The sequence below is a fragment of the Ictidomys tridecemlineatus genome, chromosome 16 (genome assembly GCF_052094955.1).
Source record: "Ictidomys tridecemlineatus isolate mIctTri1 chromosome 16, mIctTri1.hap1, whole genome shotgun sequence".
Lineage (NCBI taxonomy): Eukaryota > Metazoa > Chordata > Mammalia > Rodentia > Sciuridae > Ictidomys > Ictidomys tridecemlineatus.
This window is the reverse complement of record NC_135492.1, coordinates 25,058,119-25,082,421: the sequence shown is the minus strand read 5'-3', so window position 1 is coordinate 25,082,421 and position 24,303 is coordinate 25,058,119. Positions and strand designations below refer to the sequence as shown.

The following is a 24,303-nucleotide window of genomic DNA, read 5'->3' as shown; positions in this document are numbered from 1 at the left end:
ACCACTGGGAAAATTAGGATCAAGGTTTAGGAAAAAGCTAAAGCCACATGTGACTCGGCAGAGTAGCTTCTCAGTTCCTGAAAGCCGGTATTTCTAACAACTCTGAGTTGGTGGTACAGAGTACGGTTGGGGTCTGCAGCGCCACAGTGCCTTCCTGTCACCAGAGATTTTACCTGCCGTCATTGAGCAGAATCCCAGCATTTTCAGGTTTTTTTGGGGGGTTTGTTTTTAAATGAAATTCATTTCTCCTAATAGTGTCCATTTGAAAATCAGATCTAGTGATATTTGAAATGGTGCAGTGTTATTACAAACTTTCCTGGTTCCCTAGCTTTTAATAACCACCAAAGGAAACCAGGTGTCCCTCAGGCAGACAGTCAATCTCCTGCCCTCCCAGGACCTGGTCACCAACTTCTGCTCTGTGACTCTAGGTTTTCCATATTCTGCATACTTCCTAAGAGTGGAGTATACATATATCTGTGATTTAAAAAAATATTGATTTTTTTAAATACATGACAATGGAATGCATTACAATTCTCATTACACATATATAGCACAATTTTTTAAATACAGAAAAAGTGTGTTGACACTAATTTGTGTCTTCATACGTGGACTTTGGATGATGATATCCATCACATTACCCCATCCTTGATAATCCCCTGTCCCATCCTCTCCCTCCCCTCTGACCTATCTAGAGTCCATCTATTCCTCCCATGCTCCCCCTCCCTACAACACTATGAGTCAGCCTCCTTATATGAGAGAAAAAGTTCATCATTTCATTTTTTTTTGCAATTGGCTAACTTCCCTTAGCATTATTTTCTATATACACAATGGAATTTTACTCAGCAATCTGTGATGTTTTTGTCTGATTTTTTAGCTGAATACTTTTGTAATTTATCCATATTGTTGCATGTATCATTTCTCTTTATGGCAGAGTGATATTCTATATCTATAAATTATAATATATATATATATATATATATATATATATATATATATATATATTGTGTGAATATGGATATATAGTGTGCCTGTTCATACACACATCTCTAGCCCCACTGCATTTGTTTATCCATTTTTTTTCTTTTTCTTGTAGATGCTGTGGATTGAACCCATGGCCTTGACCATGCTACACAATATCTATTCTTTTCTTGATGGACATTTAGGGTTATGGCACTGCCTGATTGATAGCCATATGGTAGTCTTCTTTTTTAAAATAGTATATATTCAGACAGAATAAGAAAAAAATGTGGCTCTAATAGAACTTCTTTAAAAGAAGTTTTCATAAAGCAAGAAAAAAGAAAATAAGATGAGACTGTAAAATTCCGTGGATGTACCTAAAGACACTGATGTAGATATCAAGTAAAACCATACATAAGGTCATTTGTAGTCACATAGATAACCTTACCAGACAGTAAATCTGATGTACTTGCTGAAATCATTTCAGAAAGAAGTTTCTGTGGATAGAGGGATTTGTAAGCGAGAGTGGAGGAGCTGCGTCTTGTCAGAATCAGAGCTTTGTTCCTTCACTGGGCTCCTTTGATGTTCAGGATTTTCGTGTCTGCCCTGAGCAGTACCAGGGGACTGAGCATGCCATAACCACTGGTCACCGTATTGTGGATGCTCCAGAGCATGGGAACATTTCTCCTCATCCCACTGATGAGCAGGGAGAGTGCAGAGTCTGCACAGTACAGGGTGGCGAAGCAGTCGAGCAGTTGCAGGTCACTGGGAGTGGCCCTGTGCTCAGGGGAGGTCTGGGGGGCAGCCTAAAGTTGTGGAGGGACAGGAAGCGCTGCTGATGTCTGTGCAGAAGGGTGGCCATATACCCACTGGACAGGCCATGAGGCCCACGAAGAAGATGTCTCTGAGCATTACCAGGAGGAGAAAAACACCCCTGTACCTCAGCAGGAAAGAGCAGTGGCTGTTGACAAAGAGAAGACCTGGCTGCCTGGCACAGGGGGTGGCCACCCTGCAGAGCAGCTGGTCGCTGATAATGGCCATGGTGAGGACCCACAGGAACAGACATGCCCCCAGGATGGGGTTTGCAGATTTGACTTTGAAGTCTGCCAGCAAGGAGCCACTGGCGCTGATGGTGAGGGCCTGGAGCACACTCAGGACACAGGTGGTGCCGAGGGACAGTTCCCTCATGACTTTGTGCAGGAATACCAGCATTTTGCATTTGACGTCACTCGGAATGTCCTGCACTACCCAGATGTCTGTAGATACCAAAAGGGCCACAATGACGAGTAGGACAATGTGTGCCAGAGCCAGGTGGGTGATGGGGAGGTCCCTGAGCCTGGGTTTTTGGCCCCTGAGAATGGCGGCCAGGCGGAGAGAGAGCAGACAGGTGTTGGCTGAGATCCCGGCCCCACCCTGCAGGTAAAAGGCCCTTCTTGTGACCCTGAGTCTGGAATCTCGGTCCAACTTTATGGGGATGTTGAAGCAAATGCCATGTTTCTGCAGAGAGAACCAGAAGTGTTTGACAGCAGCAGAATTTTGTCATTATATCACATTTTACAGTTACTAGAATCATCATTTACTCAAAAAACATTCTTTGGAAGTAGAATAGCCTCTTATTTCCACTATCATTGTAAATTCAAGGGATGGTGTGTGGCTCGGGGGCAGAATGATGGTCCAGCCTGCAAGAAAGCTGGTCCACCCTAACACAGACCAAGGAGAAAATTAATTAAAAATAATTAACTAACTTTAGCTTGTGCACCACTCCTTGAGATCAATGATTTTGTAGAAGCCCATAACGTCAGGGAGGCGGTGATGCCTTCCCCTCTATCTGGCGGACCTACTGCATTTTTCTTTAGATTATAAATTCCATCACCCCCTTTTAATTTCTTCCTTCCCAGTTTCTAAGATGTGGTCCTGTTTGTCCTGGGAACAGCATCTTTGAAACACTGCTACTACGGAGACATTGCCCAGGGAAAGTTGTAGACCCCCCCAGATTGGAGTTGGAAACATATCCTCTAGGAGGACAACTTCTTCTGCTCTCTCTTTATGGAGTGTACAATTGGGAAGAATTGTGTACTTATATGTACTGCCCCTTAATAGCATCCTCTAATCCAGTCACCGTCACTTACCCTCAGGGTCAGCCATGTAGCCCCATGTGAATAATTTCAACTCTGTTTGCATCCTGAGTCAAAGAGGGGGAAGGTTTTGTGCCCTGGCCCTTTTGGTGTGAGCCAAATTGGTGATAGTCCTGTGACAGGAGAAGCTAATATCCTTGTGTTGGCATTGGGCTGATTCCTACCCAAGGTGTGTGTGTGTGTTTTGAAAGTAGGATCAGGAGATGTGGAAACAGAAGTAGTGCTGTCACTCACCCCTTGTTGACATTAGCTGGAGATCCAGCCCAGGGTCATTTATAGAAATTAACAAAGGGGATATATTTTCAGGAAGAGAACTGGTGCCTGGACGCAGGGGTGCCTTACCTCTAAGCAACATCCGAAACCCCTAGCCCTTTTTATTTGTTTTTTAATATGGGGACAGTTTCTCACTGAGGATCTTAGGACCTCACTAAGTTGTTGAGGCTGGACTTAAACTTGGCATCCTCCTGTCTGAGACTCCCAAGTTCCTGGATCTGTGGTCACATGTATGCCTGGCACAAGGAGAGTTTAGCCAACAGTTTACTTGTTTGCTTGCCTCTCCTCGAATAAAAGAAGAGGTCTCATACACACTCTTTGTAAATTCAATAAAACTTTCAATTTCAAGGGAAATTATTTATTTCAAAACTAAGCTCCAGGCACTGGTAACAGGATCAATAAAATTCACCCATTACATTCTAGTTGGCCTTTTCCTCCAAGGAGGAATAGTGAGTTTCTGCAATGAGCAAGGTGAAGTCGAGCTGCATGTTTTCCATTTGAATTGTTCCTGTTTGGAAGATGCTGGAACATTCCTTAGCTCAAAAATCTCTAGATGCATATTCATTCAGACCCCAAAGGACACCTGAGTGCTGGGAGCAGACCCCTGAGCCATTGAGTGTCCTTCAGGGACTCTGCCCTTTTTTCCCAAGCTTCTGCCATCCTGCTTCCAATGCCTGAATCCAGATTTTGGAAACAAGATGGGAAAGATCTCTATTATTGTCTAATTGCCATTTATTGTCCTTTAAAATTACATGGATTCATGGAGGTTATTATCCATAATTTACCTTGATGAATGTGCAAATGTAAATTCTGTGATCATTCAGTGACTGGATAGAAACTGTTCTTGGACTATATTTTTATGAAGATCATTTTCATTTCCAAACATCATTAATCAAGATTAGCATGGCAAGAACACACACACACACACACACACACACACACACACAAAAAAAAGCTTTAGAAAATGAAATGTATCTCATGGAAGATAAAATAAGCTTCCTGTAGATTACTGTAAACTGCTCTTTTTTGCCACAGAAACTTCAGTGAAATTATAGTAAAGATTTGGTTTATTTCTAGAGGCACCAGTAAATCTTACAGAAGCAGAATATGTCTTACTCTTTTAAAAATCACACGTTTGTAAAAATTCTTGTCTATAATTCTCTGTGCTGTCTCAGGGATTTAGTAAAGAATAAAGCTAACAGATCCGCCGGGAGAGGGCAAGGACTCTAGCAATTTTCAGGAATTGTGGAACAATGTATTTATTCTAGTATTTTTAATGTATTTTTTTAGTTATAGATGGACACAAAACATTTATTTTTATTTTTATGTGGTGCTGAGGATGGAGCCCAGTGCCTCACATGTGCCAGGTGAGTGAGTGCCCTGCCCCTGGGCCCTGGCCCCTGCCCCTGAGCCCCAGCCCCATCTTATTGCGTTTTTAAATCTACTTTTATCCCTGGGATGGACATATATATATATATTTACATGAAAGAATTGCCTTTTCTAGAAAATTCTGGGGTTAAATTCTTTCTTCTCTCCATGGTTTGCATTAGTAAAGACTCTAAATCTAAACATAAGCTCAGTGAACCTCAGAGTTTCAGAAACACAATAGGTGTCAAGGAACAGTGTTTCCAACATGAGGAGGTCCTAAATGTCATCAGATGAATGTCCCTGGGCTCTGCGTTCTAATACCAATAGAGAGAGATCAGCTGTGAAAGCATTGTGTATTTTATTTGGTAATGAAATTCATTCTATTTGTCTATCTCTATGCATCCTTAGGCTTTCCATTTTTAATTTTGTAAAGTATTTTAATTGGTAGCAAACTCTTGAATCACATCTCTTTTTACTTTTTTGGGTATTGTTTTTTACTGATTATTTTTAGTTATTTATAACATTAGGATTAAGTTTGACAGAATCACCAAAGCATGAAATACAGTTTGTTCTAATTCAGTCCCCAGCATTCCCCTCTAACCTCCCTTCCCTTAACTCTATGTATCCCTCTGAAATTTATTTATGGAATTTGTAAATATGTATTTTTTAGTTGAAGGTGGATATGTCTCTTTATTTTTAAGTGGTGCTGAGGTTGGAACCCATCCCTCACCCATGCTAGGTGAGTGTTCTGCCCCTGAGCCCCAGCCCCAGCCCTCTTCCCTTTTTTCTTTGAGGACATTTTCAAAAGGCGTGAACATTGTCTAAATTTAAAATAACAACTATGTGATAGTGAAGAAGAAATAATTAATCATTCACATGTAGTGAACTTGGGTACATTTAAAACAATTAAATTTCGTCAACTTTTTGTAAGTTTCTATTATGACTAATATTAGAAAGGATTTTTAGTTTGCATGTCTGAGCTTTTGAGCCAAAATGATAGGTTTTGAAACACTTTACGTCCTAGAGATTATTGTAGAGTGAGATCTATTGATCTTCTGAATTATTAGTCCTTGTGCACACTTATACTAATTTACTCATGAACAATAATACTGGTAATATTATAAATCATACTAATGCTATGAAATAAAGCTGATGCCATAACATTTCAAGTAAATAGCAATTCTATAAGTACATGGGTTTCAGTTATAATGTGGCAAGAGTCGGACTCCAAAATGCCTTCCTGCAGCACCTCCCTGCCTCCCCTGCTTCTTGTGCATTCAGATATGGAGCTGAGCCTCCAGGAGGAGGTTATATGGGACCAAGGGCCTGAGCTCACCCCTCAGTGGACTGGTAACATTGGTGTTCTGCTGAAGCCTGACAGGACCTGTATTGCACTAGACAGGGATGGTGTCCCCAAAGGCAAGGCCAATTCCTTTCCTGTCCTCAGACAATGGTAAACAAGAAGGGTCTGGAGGGAAATTTCTTGAGTGAATCTGTCATCATCCAAAGTCAGAGGAGCCTGGGTTGCTTTCTCAGTTCCAATCATAATGAACCAACCTCAGGCCTCTCACATTGAGGCACAGGGTAAGTGTGTCTTGAGATAAAATATCAACCTATGTGATGTGACCTGTGGACGGCAATACAGGGAGGGAGTGTGTCTCAGGACTGCTGAATGACAGAATCTCTGAGCAGTGATGCCCACTCCCAATGCATATGCTTCCCAACCACCTTGGATCGAGACATTGGTCCTGAGAGAAAATTTTGGAGAGTAAATTGGCTCATTTCAAAAATAGCCCACTGACTTCTGTATTCCAATCCATCTGTCTTGGAACCTGTGGATCCTTCTTTCTTCCTTTTCTTGCCTGCCTGCCTGCCTCCCTCGCTCCCATCTCTCTCTCTCTCTCTCTCTCTCTCTCTCTCTCTCTCTCTCTCTCCCTCTCTCTCTCTCTCTCTCTCTCTCTCTCTCTATATATATATATATATATATATATATATATATATATATATATATATATATATATCACGTTTTCTTTATTCATCTGTTGAAGACCACTCAGGTTAGTTTAATAGCTTAGCTATTGTGACTTGAGCTTCTGTAAACATGAATGTGGCTGTGTCAATATAGTATGGTGACTTGAAGTCCTGTAGGTATATACCAAAGCATGGTATAAGTGGCTCAAATCATGCTTCCATTCTCCTTTTTCTAAAGAATCTCCATACTGCTTTCCATAGTGGCTGCACCAATTTGCACTCCCACCAGCAGCGTATGAATGAATATCTTTCTGCAATCCTCCTCAACCTTTATTGTTACTTGCATTCTTGGTAATAACCACACTGAATGGAGTCAGGTGGAATCCCAGTGTGGTTTAGTTTTTTTTTTTTGGTGGGGATGGGTACTCGGAATTGAACATGGAGGCACTTGACCACTGGGCCACATACCCAGCGCTATTTTGTATTTTATTTAGAGACAGAGTCTCACTGAGCTGCTTAATTACTCACTTTTGCTGAAGCTGGCTTTGAACTCACAATTCTCTTTCCTCAGGCTCTAGAACTGCTGGGATGATAGGTGTGAACCACTGAACCCAGCCTCAGTGTGGTCTTAATTTGCAGTTCTCTGATTGCTAGATGTTGAACCTTTTCTCATAAATTTGTTGACCATTCCTTTTATTTTGGGGGGAAGTGCATGTTCAGTTCCTTTGCCCATTTATTGACTTTTTTGGTGTATTTGAGTTCCTGGTATATCCTGGAAATTAATGATCAGGTGGCAAAGATTTTCTTTCATCTGTAGGCTCTTCATGTTCGTGATTGTTTATTTTCATTTGAAGAAGATTTTTAGTTTTATTTCATCCCATTTATAGATTCTGGACTGTATCCTTGAACTTTAGGAGTCTAGTTGAGGAAGATGGTTTCTAAGGTGACATGATTGAGAGCTAGGCCTACATTTCCTTCTAGCAGGAGCAGGGTGTCTGGTCTGTTGCCCGATTCTTGATCCACATTGAGTTTGGTTTTTGTGCAAGGTGAGAGTTAGGGTTTCAGTTTCATTTGCTACATATGACTTTCTATTTTTCCTAAAATAATTTCCTGAAGAGGCTATATTTTCTCCAATATATGTTTATGGCATCTCTGTCTAGTACAACTGTACTTAAATAAATTTGTTTCTGTGACTTCTCATCTGTTCCTTAGTCTGCATGTCTGCTTTTGTGCCAGTACTATGCTGTCTTGGTTACCATAGCTCTGTAGAATGATTTAAGGACCAAATCGTGATGCCTCTTCTGTCCTTGTTAATGATTGCTTTTTGATATTCTATGTTTCCAAAGAAGTTTCATGATAGCTTTTTATTTCTATTAAAAGTGGCAATTGTAAGGAAATTGTAAGGAATTGTAAGAAATCTGTACCGTGCTTTTGGTAGGTATGACCTTATTAATTCTGTCTATGGAAAAACTTGGTGTTTCTCTCTAGCTTCTGAGGTCTTCAATTTCTTTCCTTAGTATTCTCTAGTATTTATTGTAGAAATCTCACCTGTTTTGTCCGACTGATTCCCAAGTATTTTAGTTTTGAGATTATATATGTATATGTATATATATATATATATATATATATATGTGTGTGTGTGTGTGTGTGTGTGTGTGTGTGTGTGTATAATTTGGACATAATACCTTTATTTTTTATTTATATATATTTTTTGTTGCCTGAGGATCAAACCGAGCACCTTGTTCTTGCAAGGGAAGTGCTCTATCCCTGAGCCCCAGGCCCAGCCTTTTTGAGGTTGTTGTGAGTGGGATAGTTTTCTGTCTCCTTCAGCTGATACCTCATTGGTGTAAAGGAGCACAGTTGATTCATGGTGTTTATTTTATATCCCGCTACTTTGCTGAATTTATCAATGAGTTCTAGAAGTGTAGCTTTTGGGGTCTTATAATGATAGAATGTGTCAACAGAAAATAGGAATATTTTCAGTTGTTATTTGTATTTTTAATTTCTTTTTATCTGAATTCCCTGGCTAGGATTTTAAAAGAACCATGTTGACTTGAGGTGGTGAAAGAGGGCTTCCCTGTCTTGTTCCTATTGAAGAGAGACTGATTTCAGTTTTATCCTTTGAGAATGATGTTGGCTTGGGGTGTAGCATATATACCTTTTCCCATGTTGAGTTTTATTCCTACTATCCAGAATTTTCTAGTGATTACAGCAGGAATGGATGCTATGTCTTGTCAAATGCTTTTTCTGCACATATTAAAATAATGATGGGTTTTGTCTTTAAGTCTGTCCATGGGATGAATCATATTCACTCATTTCCAGATGCTGAACTAACCTGCCACCCCTGGGATGAATTCCAGTTGATCATGGTTTATTATCATTTTAAGGTTTTGTATGTAAAAGGCCAGTCTTTTTAACTTTATTTGTTTTAGTTAATTTTACAGGCACTTTGACACATTGTACACAGACAGAGCACTGCTGAGAGCCATTACCAAGTAGGAATGATGCATCATAATCCTTGCCAGCGTACCCCATGTTAAATCGACTTGCCTTGGAAATTTGCTGCGACCTTGCTTGTGTGTTTGAGAAAGGTGACCCTGCTCAATGACCACGGTGGATCTAAGATTAGGGTGTATCCTGCAGGAAGTATCCCTGTCCTTGGGTTTAGGGCATGACAATAGGAGTTTTAGAGAAGTTGGAGGTTGAAGATTATTCCTGCTTGGAGTAGAGCGTGCCTGCTGCCTGAGTTCCCGCTGAGTTCTCCTGGAGAGAAAGTATTTAGGACGTAAATTGTGCGGGAGATTTTGATTGCCCCTGTACCTGCGTGGAGGTGGTATGAGATCGGGAATAAGAAATTGCTGTTTGAACCTACAAAGCTGTGTGGTGGCTCGTGATTCCATGCCAAGCCGAGACACTGGCATTTGGCATTTGGTGGTCCGTACGCGGAACGTCTGAAACTTGGAGGTGAGTAAATTGCTCTTCCCTGAGGGTAGGTGAGAGAATGGGTGACCATTTCAAAAAACAATGTATTCTTGTTTTATTTCGTTTTTGTTTCAAGTTGCCTGTCCCTAGAAATTTCTCAGGCAAACTGGAAAAAATGGTTGGCTAAAGGTTTGAAGTTTGTTAGCCCCAAGAAAGAGAAAATTGATACAGCGAATTTTTATTCAGTTTTTGTTTCATTCAGTTGTGGTTTTGTTTTTTATTATCTTATTAGGTTGTGTTATCTTTATAGAAGATTAGAAATTAGTAAAAAAGAAACCGAAAAGGTGTTAAGTAAATTGTTAGAGATTCAGACCATGGAGAAAGACATTTTAGATCAAGCAAAAGAGAAGGTCTCTCGAGCTAGTCAGAGAGAGGAAGAAAATTTAAAGGAAAAGGGGTTATTAGGAAAAAGGCCACAATAAAAGGCTGTTACTAACTCCGTTTTATTACCAGAGGTCGTAATTCAACCAACAGCCCCGCCGATGGAGACAGCTGAGTGGCCCTCAAACCCCGTAGTTGATAAGTGGGATCCTGAGACAGGACCTCAAAGATTAGCATGCCCTGTATTTGAACAGGTAGGAGGGTAGCGAATTCACCATGCTTTAGAATTTAAAACAGTGAAGCAGTTAAAGGAGGCTGTAACAACCTATGGTCCTCAAGCCTTCTTCACGGTAAGCATGGTGGAGTCCATTACTAACTTGGACATGAGGCCAGCAGATTGGGCTAGCATGTGTAAATCTGTGCTAAATGGAGGACAATATTTGTTATGGAAGGTTGCCAATGAGGAATTTTGCATGGAGACAGCTAGGCGAAATGCAGCAGCTGGTTACCCTCAAAGAAATCTAGAGATTTTGTTAGGAAAGGGACCTTATGAGGGTCAGCAGCAACAAATTGAATATGATCCTGCTGTATATGCACAGATTTCTGCAGACGCAGTTAGGGCATGGAAGACTTTACAAGGACATGAAGATTTACAAGGTCAGCTATCTAAGGTAATACAGAGACCTAATGAACCTTACGCTGACTTTGTAGATAGGCTTATTCAAACGGCTTCCAAAATTTTTGGTGACACAGAACAAGCAATGCCATTAATAATCAACTGGCTTATGACCAAGCAAATCGTTGCTGCAGAGAGGTTATTAGACCATTGAGACAAGAAGATTTAAACACATATATTAAATTATGTAGAGATGTTAATGAACAAGAGCAAGTCTTGGCAGCTGCAGTACAACAGGCTTTAGATGCCAGGCCAGAAACATGCTATAATTGTGAACAAACAGGACATTTTAAAAGGAGTTGCCCCATAAGAGGAGGGTTTAACAAAACTAGAAATCAAAGAAATAGAATACCGGGTATTTTCCCACGATGCTGTAGAGGGAGACATTGGGCTAATGAATGCCGTTCTCAAACCACCATAGAAGGTACTCCCTTATCAAAAAACGGACAAGGATCAGGTATTTACCCATGATATCATGGAAAAAGGCATCAGGCTTCATTGCCAAAAAAAGGACTGGGGGGCCCAATGCTCCGGGGCCCACAACCACAAATATAAGGGGCAGTGGAGGAACCCAGCAACACCATCAGGGTGGTGCCCAGGACACATGGTCCATTAAATCCCTCATCAGACAAACCCGAGGGAGCGCAGGGTTGGACACTGCGCCTCTGCCAGAGCAGTATTAACTCAAGAGATGGGAGTTCAAATCATTCCTAAAGGAGTAAAAGGACCTCTTCCCCAAGGAACAGTAGGCTTATTATTGGGACGTAGTTCATCTACATTAAAAGGACTTATGATAAGTCCTGGGATAATTGATCCCAATTATGTAGGTGAAATAAAAATTATAGCTAGTTCTCCAGGAGGTATATCAGTAATTTCACCTGGAGATAGAATAGCACAGTTGTTAATAATACTCAGCCTACATAATAAGTTCTCTAGTCTTAATGTAGAAAGAGGTTCCAAGGGATTAGGCTCCACAGGTGTAGATTGAGCTATGTTGTCTTTGAATTTAGATTCTCGCCCAATGCTAAAACTAAATATTCAGGGTCATTAGTTTAATAGACTGTTGGACACAGGTGCTGAACTTAGCATCATATTTCTTCAAGAATGGCCAAAACATTGGCCATTACAACAAGCCACTCAAACGCTTCGAGGCCTAGGAGTGGCGACTAATCCCCATAGAAGTGCTATGGTATTAGATTGGAAGGATCCTGAAAAATGTGAAGGAACTATACAGCCATATGTTTTGGATCACCTTCCTATGAATTTATGGGGACGAGATGTCCTAGATCAACTAGGTTTGATATTAACAAATAACATCAATCCTAATGCGCCCACTACTAGGGCTAGACAAGGTATCAGGAAAGAAAAAAAGATTAGGAAAACAAGAACAAGGTATAACATCACCAATTCAAATAGATCAAGGAACAGACAGACATGGGTTGGATTTTCAGAAAGGGCCACCAAGACAATCAAAATTACTTGGAAATCAGAAAGACCAGTGTGGGTTCCTCAGTGGCCCCTGACTAAAGAAAAGATACAAGTAGCCCATGATCTGGTCAAACAACAATTAGTGGAAGGACATTTACAACCTTCCGTATCTCCCCATAATACTCCCATTTTTGTCATCAAAAAGAAATCGGGTAAATGGAGATTATTACAAGATTTAAGAGCAATTAATAATGAGATGGTTATTATGGGGCCATGCTCAATCAGAGATTCCTCAATTGTCTGCTTTACCAAAAACGTGGCATGTTTTAACTATAGACATTAAAGATTGCTTTTTTTCGATTCCAATTCATCCCGAGGATAGTACACTTTTTGCATTTACTATCCCTGCATTAAATCATGAAGGTTCTGATGAGAGATATAAATGGAAAGTACTCCCTCAAGGAATGGCTAACAGTCCAACTATGTGTCAAATCTATGTTAATAAAGCAATCCAGCCACTTAGAAATCAAAATCCTGAACTAAAAATATTTCACTATATGGATGATGTATTATTAGCACATAAAGATAAAAACATATTGCTGGAATGTTATGCCACACTTACAAACTTGTTAAAAATTATAATCTAGAGATAGGGATAGATAAAGTACAATTAAATTTTCCAATTAATTATTTAGGAGTTCTATTATCCTCAACCATGGTCCATCCACCTAAAATTCAAATACGAGTATATCAACTCAAATCACTTAACGACTTTAAAAAGTTGTTGGGAGATATAAATTGGATAAGGCCTTATCTAGGCATACTAACAGGAGAGTTGGGTCCTTTATTTGATATTCTAAAAAGGTCCATCAGATCTAAATTCACCCCAAATGTTAACTCCTAAAGCTAGAAAGGCATTAAAAATTATTGAAACATATATGGAAAATATGCATCTAGATAGAATTTATATAAGTTTGCCTTTATTATTTATTGTACTACCAACAAAAATTATTCCTACAGGAGTATTTTGGCAGGAAGGTCCATTATTGTGGATACATTTATCTTATTCTCCTAACACTATTCTTACTAGGTATCCTGAGGCTGTAGGACAATTAATACTCAAAGGAATAAGAGCAGCAAAGAAAGTGTTTGGAATTTCTCCCAATAAAATTATTACTCCATATACTATGGAGCAAATTGATGAGTTAGCTAATGAGTTAAATAAATGGGCAATAATCATGTGTAAATAAAATGTTTCATTTGATAATCATTTACCATCTAATCCTTTGTTGTCTTTTTGGTCTAAGCATCCTGTAGTTTTCCTAAAATGACAAGAAAAACACCTATCATGAATGTTCCAAATATATTAACTGATGGGTACTGCTGCAGTAGTTACCCCTGATAAAACTTTTACATTTTTAGTTCCCAAACAATCAGCTCAAAATGTAGAGCTTAATGCAGTTTTACAAGCTTTTGTGATGTTCAAAGATTATGTATTTAATTTATTTTCTGATAGTCAGTATATAGTCAATGCTATAATGTCCTTTGAAGATGCTGGTAGTATTTCTCCTTCCTCTACTGTTTTCTCTTTGTTTTCCACTATACAAAGTCTAATATGGGATAGAAAAGATCCATTCTTAATAGGACATATCAGGGCACATATAGGATTGCCTGAAGCCCTTAGTTTGGGCAATTATTTAGCAGATAAAACTACACATGATATACATATTTTTTTTCTACTGTAGAAGAAGCTACAAATTTTCATAAAAGGTTTCATGTTAATGCTAATACTTTACAAAAGCGTTTTAAAATAACTAAGGAACAAGCCAGGCATATAATAAAACAATGTCAAAATTGTGTGACCTTTTTACAACAAGTTAATCTTGGAGTCAATCCTAGAGGACTGATACCTAACCATATTTGGCAGATGGACATCACACACTTGCCAGAATTTGGAAAATTAAAATATTTACATGTTACAGTTGATACTTCTTCCGGATTTTTGATGGGCTCCCTTCATGCCGGAGAAAAATCTAAAGATGTTATAGCTAATTGCTTACAAAATTTTGCCACTGTGGGTATTCCTAAAAAGTTAAAAACTGATAATGGTCCTGGTTACACTTCTAACTCTTTTAAACAATTTTGCTCATCATTTGGTATTACTTATATAACAGGAATCCCATACAATCCACAGGGACAAGGCATAGTTGAAAGAGCTCTTCAAACTATTAAAACTTACTTATTAAAGAAAAAAGAGGGAAATGGAAAGGGGTATATATCCCCCAAAGATAAACTTAAAATAACCCTTTTTACTCTAAACTTTCTAAATTTGGATTCATCAGGACTTAGTGCTGCGGAAAGACATATGTATCCGAAAAATGTACATAAGCCTAAGGTACTTTGGAAAGATATTCTAACAGGACAATGGAAAGGTCCTGATACAGTTATTGTCTGGAGTCGGGGTTCCATTTGTGTGTTCCCACAGGGAGAACAGCAGCCGATTTGGATTCCAGAGAGGTTAACCAAAACAATTTCTACAGAAAAAGTAGATGATTTGACTGAAATCCATAACAGCTGATATCCAGAGCTCCAGCTTGGCTATTCTTACATCTACGACAGTGATTAACCACTGTGCCTTTTTTCAATATCTATTTTATTATTGCATTTTTCTCACATCATAAAGTTCTATTTTATTTTTTGAGCTCATACAAACCTAGGTAAATGTTTTTCTGATCAGTTTTATTTTTTGACTGTGTTTTATTTTTTGACTGTTGAGTTTTTAAACATTGCAATGGAGATTTCACCTAGGTATAGCTATAAGGCCTTTACTTACTATTGTCTTATGTGTTGTATGTTATGTGTGCACTGTTTTGTGTTGCATGTCAGTATGTGTGTATGTCCATATTTTTATATGAAGAGCGCTCATGAAAAAATGGATCCAAATTTTTTTTATTCACGTGATTTAAGTGGTTTAATCTAAATTAGGTAAACAACTGTTAATGATTGTTTTCAAAGGTGGTTAACAGATCTGTTTTCTTACTATTGTTTTTGAAGGTGATTAACAGATCTGTTTGTTTACTTTCACTTTTCCTTTTCATTATATTTAATAATTCTGTTCAGGATAATGTCTCTTTAACATCATTGCCAGAATTCCCATCTCCATCCCAGTGCCGGTGAAGACTAAGAGAACCAAACTACAGCTTCTATGATAGCTATCACAGTAAACTGTATAAACTGATGCATCAATGAATATAACTCAACAAGTAATACTCAATCAAGGACTTGATTTACTTTGGGAGAAAATGGACATATTGATAGACTCTTCCACTTTGATCTGCCTGCAGAACTTGCCTGGACTATATATCAGTTGCATGCATTGTGAACTATTGTCTGGTGCAGCGAATTGTGGTACTGCTGGTATATTTTTGCTGATGGTGTCACCAGTGATGCAATTTCCTTGCCAGTGCACCCCATGTTAATTGTGGTAGTGCTGGCATCTTTGCTGATGGTGTCACCAGTGATGCAATTTCCTTGCCAGTGCACCCCATGTTAATTGTGGTAGTGCTGGCATCTTTGCTGATGGTGTCACCAGTGATGCAATTTTTCCAAAGGAGCCGTCAATTAGATTGGTGTCGTGTCATTTCTGTATGTTCCTTCCTTCTACTAGTGATGGTCTAAAATTTGGGGGCCAACAAAGGTGAGGCAAGAACATCACCCCCCCACTGGCACCAAGGTTAAATTTGGGGACCAACAGAGGTGAGGCAAGAACCTCATCCTCCCACTGTTGCTTAGGCCTATCCACAAGCATGGCTGAATGCTGGACCGGTAGTCAGTGACGGGTTGATCTGATTGCAGTGGATTCAACCTAAGACAGGAAACTGACGTCTAAAGGTCAGTTCTCCCATGACGGGTAAGAACCATATGTTGAATTGGACAACCTAACAGGCACGGTCCTTAAGCCACATTGCTTGTTGTTTAATTAATCAGAAGGGGGGAGATGCTGAGAGTCATTACCAAGTAGGAATGACGCATTGTAATTTTTGCCAGCGTACCCCATGTTAAATGGACTTGCCTTGAAAATTTGCTGCGACCTTGCTTGTGTGTTTGAGAAAGGTGACCCTGCTCAATGACCAGGGTGGATCCAGGATTAGGGTGTATCCTGCAGGAAGTATCCCCATCCTTGGGTTTAGGGCATGACAATAGGAGTTTTAGGGAAGTTGGAGGTTGAAGATTATTCCTGCTGAGAGTAGGGCGTGCCTGCTGCCTGAGTTCCCGCTGAGTTCTCCTGGAGAGAAAGTATTTGGGACGTGAATTGTGCGGGGGATTTTTATTGCTCCTGTACCTGCGTGGAGGCGGTGTGAGATCAGGAATAAAGAATTGCTGTTGGAACCTACAAAGCTGTGTGGTGGCTCGTGATTCTGTGCCAAGCCGAGACATTGGCATTTGGCAGAGCACAACTTCTTTCTCTTACTGAACATGGTTCAGAGTCACACCAGTAGTGTGGTCATCCACGTATATAGGGTGACAATGTCCATCTCATTCCACTGTCCTTCCCATCCCAAGGCCCCTCCCTCGGTCCCTTCTGTGTAATCCACAGTCCCTCCGTTCTCTGCCCCCCCTTATGGATCAGCATCTGCTTATCAGAGAAGACATTTGGATGTGCCAGTATTATATTAAAACTTTTTTTGCATCTGCTGCCGTTTCATTTGCTCATGGATGCTGCCCTTTCTGGCCTCCTGGGGTCAGTTGCTGAGTGCCCAGCCACAGGCCTAGTCGAGTGTCAAGCCTCAAGCTGAGTCAATTGGAGGGACGAGCAGCAGTGGGCTGAGTCAGGAGCACCCTTGTACCTACCTCTTAAATTCCTGTCTGCTGTTGCTGGGCCCTGGAGCGCCTGGAAGCCACTGGACTGCGTGGTGGGAAAGAGGTGGGTTTGAATTTCCCTGGGCTTGCTGGGCTCAGTTGAGTCCTCCCTAGTCTGACATAAAGTCACATGATTCCCCATAGACCCCAGGATCTTACTCCCCAGGTGCCTTTAGGCAGGTAAGCATTAATCCCTGATGGCACCTGTCTCAGCTCCTGGTTGGTGGTTGGTAAGCTCAGGGCATGTTCCCTGAGCCCGTTTACTGAGTCCCACAGCCTCGGTATTGGCCAGGCTAGGCAGCCTTCAGTCTCGGTGTCTCCTGTGCTAAGCCTGTTTCTAGAAGTTCTCAGCTTTTTCTGGCCTGTGTGGTATTCCTAGTCCTCCTGCAAACAACTTTCTCTCTTTTTTTCCCCTCATTTTATGCACTCAAAGTTTCTATTTTTCTTGGGCTCTTTATCCACTATTGGGTATTAGTTCAATCCCTTTCTCATCCACCTTGGGGGGAGCAGGATTACCACTGCTGGAGTCCCAAGCAGGTGAGCTCCAAGAAACCCTGCTTCATTAAACCCACCACCTTGCATCTCCCTGTGTACATTGTTGAGACTGGGGCTTAACTTTATGGTGCTTCAGCACTGAGGCCGCTCCCCAGTGATTTTTATTTACTTTTTATTTTGAGCCAGGACCTCTCTAATGTGCTTACGGCCTCACTAAGTTGCTGAGGATGGCCTCAAACTCAGAATCCTCCTGCCTCAGCCTCTTGAGCTGCTGGCATTAAAGGTGCCATCATGAAGCTCCTCAGCTGGGCTATTCTTTTGAGGGGACCTAGGGACTGGTGTCCTTCCTAGGGACTTTTCTTCAGGTTTCTCTATAAAAAGAGTTAAAATTGTAAAAATTAATTTGACCCACTGGTATAAAAGGACCAGCAAAACCTCAAAGGCAAATTCACTAAAAACAAGGCTGGGTGTTGTGCATAATTAACTCAGGTACAAAGGCATCTGTGTGCCCTAGGTGAGGGCTCATTCTGCAGATGAAATGCTGAGTCCACAGAAGTTCCTGAGCATATTCTGTACATTGCACTTAATTTACTTTATGTTTTTTAAATGAGATACCTTGACAGAAAAATGCAGACATACTATAGAGTTCTCATATACCTATCCATCATAGGGTTATCCTTATTACTTACATCTTGCACTTCTGTGACATTTGTCACAATTACTGGGCCAATATACTAATATTGATATGGATAGATCATCATTAATTAACCTCTTTGTTATGTATTTCTATAAATAGTGACAAAAGCACAGCATTGAGTAGCCACTATGAGTAGCTTAGGGAGTAGGTCCACCATGCCAGGCGTCCCCCTCTACAGATGACCACTTTCCCCTTTTCCCGAAATCCCCAGCAACCTTAATGTTTCTATGGTCTACTCTTTTCCCACTTTATTGTAGTCATACAGTTGGAGCCAAAGCAACGTGACATTTTGGACCAGCTGTTTACCTTGTGGTGCGTTTATGGGACCTCGTGTTTATTAGCTCATCTCTTTTTATTGTTGTGCTTAATATGGCCCTTGTCCCCCCAGAACTGAGGTGGAAGCCCCCACCAAGGGGAAATGCTGTTAGAACGGGCCACCCTATCCTCCTCAGGTGCAGCTCACTAGAAGGCTATGGCCACCCAGGTTGGTGGGCAGCTCATGGCTGAGGAGCCCACCTTGACACCTGCCTGTCCCCCATGATGTCTGTCCTCAGTGACGAGAGATCCAGTAACTTCCAAGATGTGTCCCAAACAACCCAGATACTGTGAGCCACCTGGCAACGTTTATTGGCAAGACATTGCAGTTTGCTGCCCATTTGACATGAACAAACACCTGAGCTCTTATTTATGAGAGCTGCACACAACAGGACAGGAGGTAAGGGCTGGCCCCTCTGGTAATGGCCTTTCATTCTCCTGCCCTTGTTCGTTCTTTGTAGATACAAATGACAGTAGGACACAGGCTAATTCTGATTCTTGTGGTCCCATGCGTTGTGGAGTGTCACTGATTGTGTTCAAGATGGAAACAGGCAGCCTGCATCCCCTTCATTGTCCCCTCTTTCCTGTCCCCTTCCCTCTGTCCGTGTCCCTTCCCCCTCTCTCACCCAGGGGACCTCTGATTCCACACCCAGTAGCTACTTTAAAAGCTGCTGCTCTTGCTGGTGACTTACAGCCTCAACAAGCCAGGACATGTGTCTCCTTGTAGCACAAAGTGACTGATGCCCCCCCAAAGCCAAAGAGATCAGGGAGCTTAAGAAAGAGGGGGTCCACTCAGGACTCATGGGGCCTTTCAGGCAGACAGGGGACCCCTAAGGGGAGGGGCCATGCCTTTCTGCATTTCTCTGGGGCTTCCAAGGGTTGCTAGAAGCTTCCCTCAGGTCTCTTCCTGTGGCGGCCAGAACTCTGGTGGTCCTCTTAGTCATGTCCAGGGCTGGAGGGGAAATTCTCCATCATCTGCAGCAAGTGATGTCACCAATACAGGAAGCAGACAGGGGCCAGGGGTCAGTGTGGCATAACTTAAGTTAATGAAGTTTTTTCTATTAAATATAAACCACATCGTGGTGGGAGAGGGCAGTGAAGCAAAATCCAGAGAGTAACAGAGAGCAAGGGGCAGAGGTCCTATAATCCCACCAGGGTTTGCTCCCAGTGACCTGCTGGGCCCATCATCTCTTTCCTCTGACATTCGGGATGGAGTAGCAGACCCTCGCACTTGCTCGGCAAGTGCTTGACCCTGAGCCACGTCCTCAGCTCCCAGATCCTCCCCTTACTGGTCCCCCACCCCCCAGCAGCTTCATCCTCTATCACACAGACATTTGAGGCTGATGAAGTTTAAATTCAGAGCTTTGCTATGCTTTAGCCAAGAACACCAAAGAGGGAACCGAGCACCCCAACCCCGGGCCATCCCCACAGGATGCCCGAGGGGCTCTGCTGCCTGTTGGGGCATTACAGGAAATGAGCAGATTTGTCCCCGTGGGCTTGGGGTGCATTTGGTAGCTCCCAGGGGAACCTCTGTGGACGGGACTGTGGGAGAAGGGAGGTGCAGGCTGTTTCCAGATGTGCCATAACATGAAATGTCGTCATGTACAGAGCCACAGGGAAAACTGAAAGAAACTCTACAGGAATTTTTTTCCAACAGAAAGACAAGTTGTCACCAACACTCTCTTCAGCTTCCCTGTGAGTTCATGAACCTACTTGGCTGTAGCACAGAGTTGGCTTCCCGGCAGCAGAGCCCCTAGCACCTGCGGCCACAGGTGGTGTTACCCCATGGGACCAGGTGTCTGGGGGCTGATGTGTGGCTCATCTTTGCTGCTCGTGTTGATAATAAAGTGCTGGAATCCACCTAGGCTAGTCGTCTCCTCCATGGCAATGGGGCAGCCGCAGGTTTGATCACTTTTTAGCTTGGGGACCACTTGACAGTGGCTCATCCACAATGGCAGATAATTGTGAATATAATAAAGAGATTATGCAATCCGTAGCAATGGTTTCATGCCCCTGCATGTGACTTAATGACATCTCCAGTACTTTTTCATTCCCACTGGTTACCAGACTAGACACGAGTTTGCATTATATGATGGGTTGTGATGACTTTGATTGTCTTGCCTTAGTGCTGTACCAATTCTCCTCCATTTTTTTAAAAAAATATTTCATACATGACAATAGTGGAATGCATTACATTGATAATTATTCATTTACAGCACAATATTTCATAATTCTCTATATAAAGTATGTTCACACCAAATTATGCCATTATACATGAGCTCTTTTATTTTGTATTACAATTCTTACTACACCATTATACCACAATTTATCATATCTTTGTATATAAGGTATGTTGACACCAAATTCACATCTTCATACATGTATTTTGTATGATGATGAACATCACCTTTCACCATCCTTGTTATTCACCTTCTCCTTCCCTTTCCCTACCACCCCTCTTCCCTATCTAGAGGTAATCTTCCTCCCATGCTCTCCCTCCCTACCCCACTTTGAGTCACCCCCCCCTTTATATCACAAAAATCTTCAGCATTTTTTTTGTGGATTGCCTAACTTCACTTAGCATAATCTTTAATGCCATCCATTTCCCTGCCAATTCCCCGTATCTTATTCTTTTATTAGTGCTGAGTAATATTCCATTTTGTATAAATGCCAGTTTTTTAAAACATTCGTTCACTGAAGGACATCTAGGTTGTCTCTATAGTTTAGCTATTGTGAATTGTGCTTCTATAAACATTGATGTGGCTGTGTCCCTGTAGTATGCTGTTTTGGGGTTCTTTGGATATAGTCTGAGAAGAGGAATAGCTGGCTCAAATGTTGGTTCCATTGCCAGGTTTCTAAGGAATCTCCACACTGCTTTCCAAATTGGTTGCACTAATTTACAGTCTCACCAGAAGTGTATGAGTGTTCCTTTTTCCCCACATCCTTGCCAACACTTGTTGTTTGTATTGATAATGGCTGCCACAGGAGTGAGGTGGTGTCTTAGAGTAGTTTTGACTTGCATTTTTCTGATTGCTAGAGATGATGAGCATTATTTATATATTTGTTGATTGTATATTTTTTTCTGAGAAGTGTCTGTTCAGATCCTTTGACCATTTGTTGATTGGGTTATTTGTTTTTTTGGTGCTTGGCTTTTTGAGTCTTTATATACCCTAGAGATTAGAGCTCTATCTGAAGTGTGAGGGGTAAAAATTTGCTCCTAGAAGGTGGGCTCTCTGTTCACCTCACACATTGATTTCTTTGCTGATGAAAAAAACTTTTTAATTTGAATACATCACTTTTGTTCATTCTTGGTTTTAATTCTGTGCTATAGGCATCTTATTAAGAAAGTTGGGGCTAGCCTCACGTGATGAAGATTAGGGCCTACTTTTTCTTCTATTTGCTGCAGAGTCTCTGGTTTAATCCCTAGGTCCTTGATGCATTTTAAGTTAAATTTTTTGCAGGATGAGAGATAGGGATTCAATTTCATTTTGTTGCATATTGATTTCCAGTTCTCCCAGCACCATTTGTTGAAGATGCTATCCTTTCTCCAGTGTATGCTTTTGGCATCTTTGTTTAATATAAGGTAGTTGTAATTTTGTGGGAATTTGTGCTGTATTTTGTCTCTGTGTTCTCTATTCTCCACCTTTGGTTGACAGTCTGTTTTGGTGCCAGTATCATGCTATTGCTCCGTGGTATAGATTAAGGTCTGGTATAGCAATGCCATCTGTTTCACTCTTCCAGCTTAGGATTGCTTTAGCAATTCTGGGTCTCTTATTTTTACAGATGAATTTCATGATTGACTTTTCTATTTATATGAAGAATGCCATTGGGATTTTGATCAGAATTGCATTAAATATATGTAGTGCTTCTGGTAGTATGGTCATTTTTAATAATATTAGGTCTGCCTATCCATGAGCAAGGTAGACCTTTCCATCTTCTTTGATTTCTCTTTAGGGTTCTGTAGTTTTCATTGTGTAAATATTTTACCTCTTTTGTTAAGTTGATTCCCAAGTATCTTGTTTTTTTATGATATTGTGAATGGGATAGTTTACCTCATATCCTTTTCAGAGTTTTTGTCACTGATATACAGAAATGCCTTTGATTTATTGGTGTTGCTTTTATATCCTGATACTTTGCTGAATTCACTTACTAGTTCTAGAAGTTTTCTGGTGTAGTTTCTTGGGTCTCCTAGGTATAGAATCATATCATCAGCAAATAGTGCTAGCTTAAGTTCTTCTTTTCCTATAGTTGTTTCTTTAATTTCTTTCATCTCTTTAATTTCCCTTGCAAGTGTTTCAAGAATTATGTTGAATAGAAGTGTGAGAGAGGGCATGCCTGTCTTGTTCAGATTTTAGAGGAAATACTTTCAGTTTTTCTCCATTTAGAATGATGTTGGCCTTGGGCTTAGCATAAATAGCCTTTATGATGTTGATATGTTCTTGTTATCCCTAGATTTTCTAGTGTTTTGAACATGAAGGGGTGCTGTATTTTGTCAAATGCTTTTTCTGCATCTGTTGAGATGATCATTTTATTCTTATCTTTAAGTCTATTGATGTGATGAATTACACTTATTGATTTCTGAATGTTGGACCAATGTTGCATCCCTGGGATGAATCCCACTTAATCATGGTGTACAATGGTTTTGATACATTTTTGTATTTGGTTTGACAGAATTTTGTTGAGGATTTTTGCATCTATGTTCATTACAGATATTGGTCTGAAGTTTTCTTCTTTGAGGTATCTTTGTCTGATTTCGGATTCAGGGTGATATGGACTCATAGAATGAGTTTGGAAGTACTCCCTCTTTTTCTATTTCCTGAATTAAATTGAAAAGATTTGGTATTAGTTTTTCTTTATAGGTCTTGTAAGATTCGGCTGTATATTTCTCTGGTCCTGGGCTTTTCTTGATTAGTAATCTGATGGCTTCTTCTATTTTCTCACTTGGTATTGGTCTGTTTAAAATTGTGTATGTCTTCCTGACTCAATCTGGGCAGGCCATATGACTTTAGAAGATTATCAATGTCTTCACTGTCTTCTATTTTGTTAGAGTACAAGGTTTCAAGATAATTTCTAATTACCCTCTGTATTTCTCTAGTGTCTGCTGTGATATTGCCTTTTTCATTATGATGCTGGTAATTTGAGTTCTCTCCTTCTCTTTATTTGTATGGCTAAGGGTCTGTCAATTTTATTTATTTTTTCCAACAACCAACTTTTAGTTTTTGTCAATTTTTCAATTGTTTCTTTTGTTTGTTTCATTTTCATTAATTTCAGCTCTGATCTTAATAAGTTCTTGCCTTCTACTGCTTTTTCTACTGATTTGTTCTTTGTTTTCTAGGGTTTTGAGATGTAGTGTGAGGTAATTTATTTGTTGGGTTTTTATTAAGTAATGAACTCCATGCAATAAATATTCCTCTTAGTACTGCTCTCATAGTGTCCCTGGTATTTTGATATGTTGTGTCTGTGTTCTTACTTACCTCTAAGAATTTTTAAATCTTCTCCTTGATATCTTCTACAATCCATTGTTCATTCAATAGAATATAATTTAGTCTCCATTTTTTTGGAGTAACTTCTATTTTTATCATTGATTTCTATTTTCATTCCATTATGATCTGATAGAATGCAGGGTAGTATCTCTACTTCTTTTTATTTGCTAAGAGTTGCCCTATGGCATAGTATATAGTCTATTCTAGAGAAGGATCCATGTGCTCCTGAGAAGAATGTGCATTAACTTGTTGAAGGATGAAATATTCTATATATGTTAAATCTAAGATATTAATTGTCTTATTGAGTTATATAGTTTCTCTGTAAGCTTTTGTTTGGAAGAT

General features: G+C 40.4%; 1 protein-coding gene across 1 annotated transcript in view; it reads right to left on the bottom strand.

The window, feature by feature from the left end:
- Window positions 1-1,523: 1,523 nt before the first annotated feature.
- LOC106145564 (putative vomeronasal receptor-like protein 4) overlaps window positions 1,524-24,303 on the bottom strand; it is a 90,288-nt gene continuing 67,508 nt past the window's right edge. The window contains exons 2-3 of the mRNA XM_078033670.1: window positions 1,873-2,454; window positions 1,524-1,763 (exon numbers count right to left, since the gene is read on the bottom strand). Coding sequence (XP_077889796.1) covers window positions 1,524-1,763; window positions 1,873-2,454 — 822 coding nt within the window. The remainder of the gene's footprint in view (window positions 1,764-1,872; window positions 2,455-24,303) is intronic.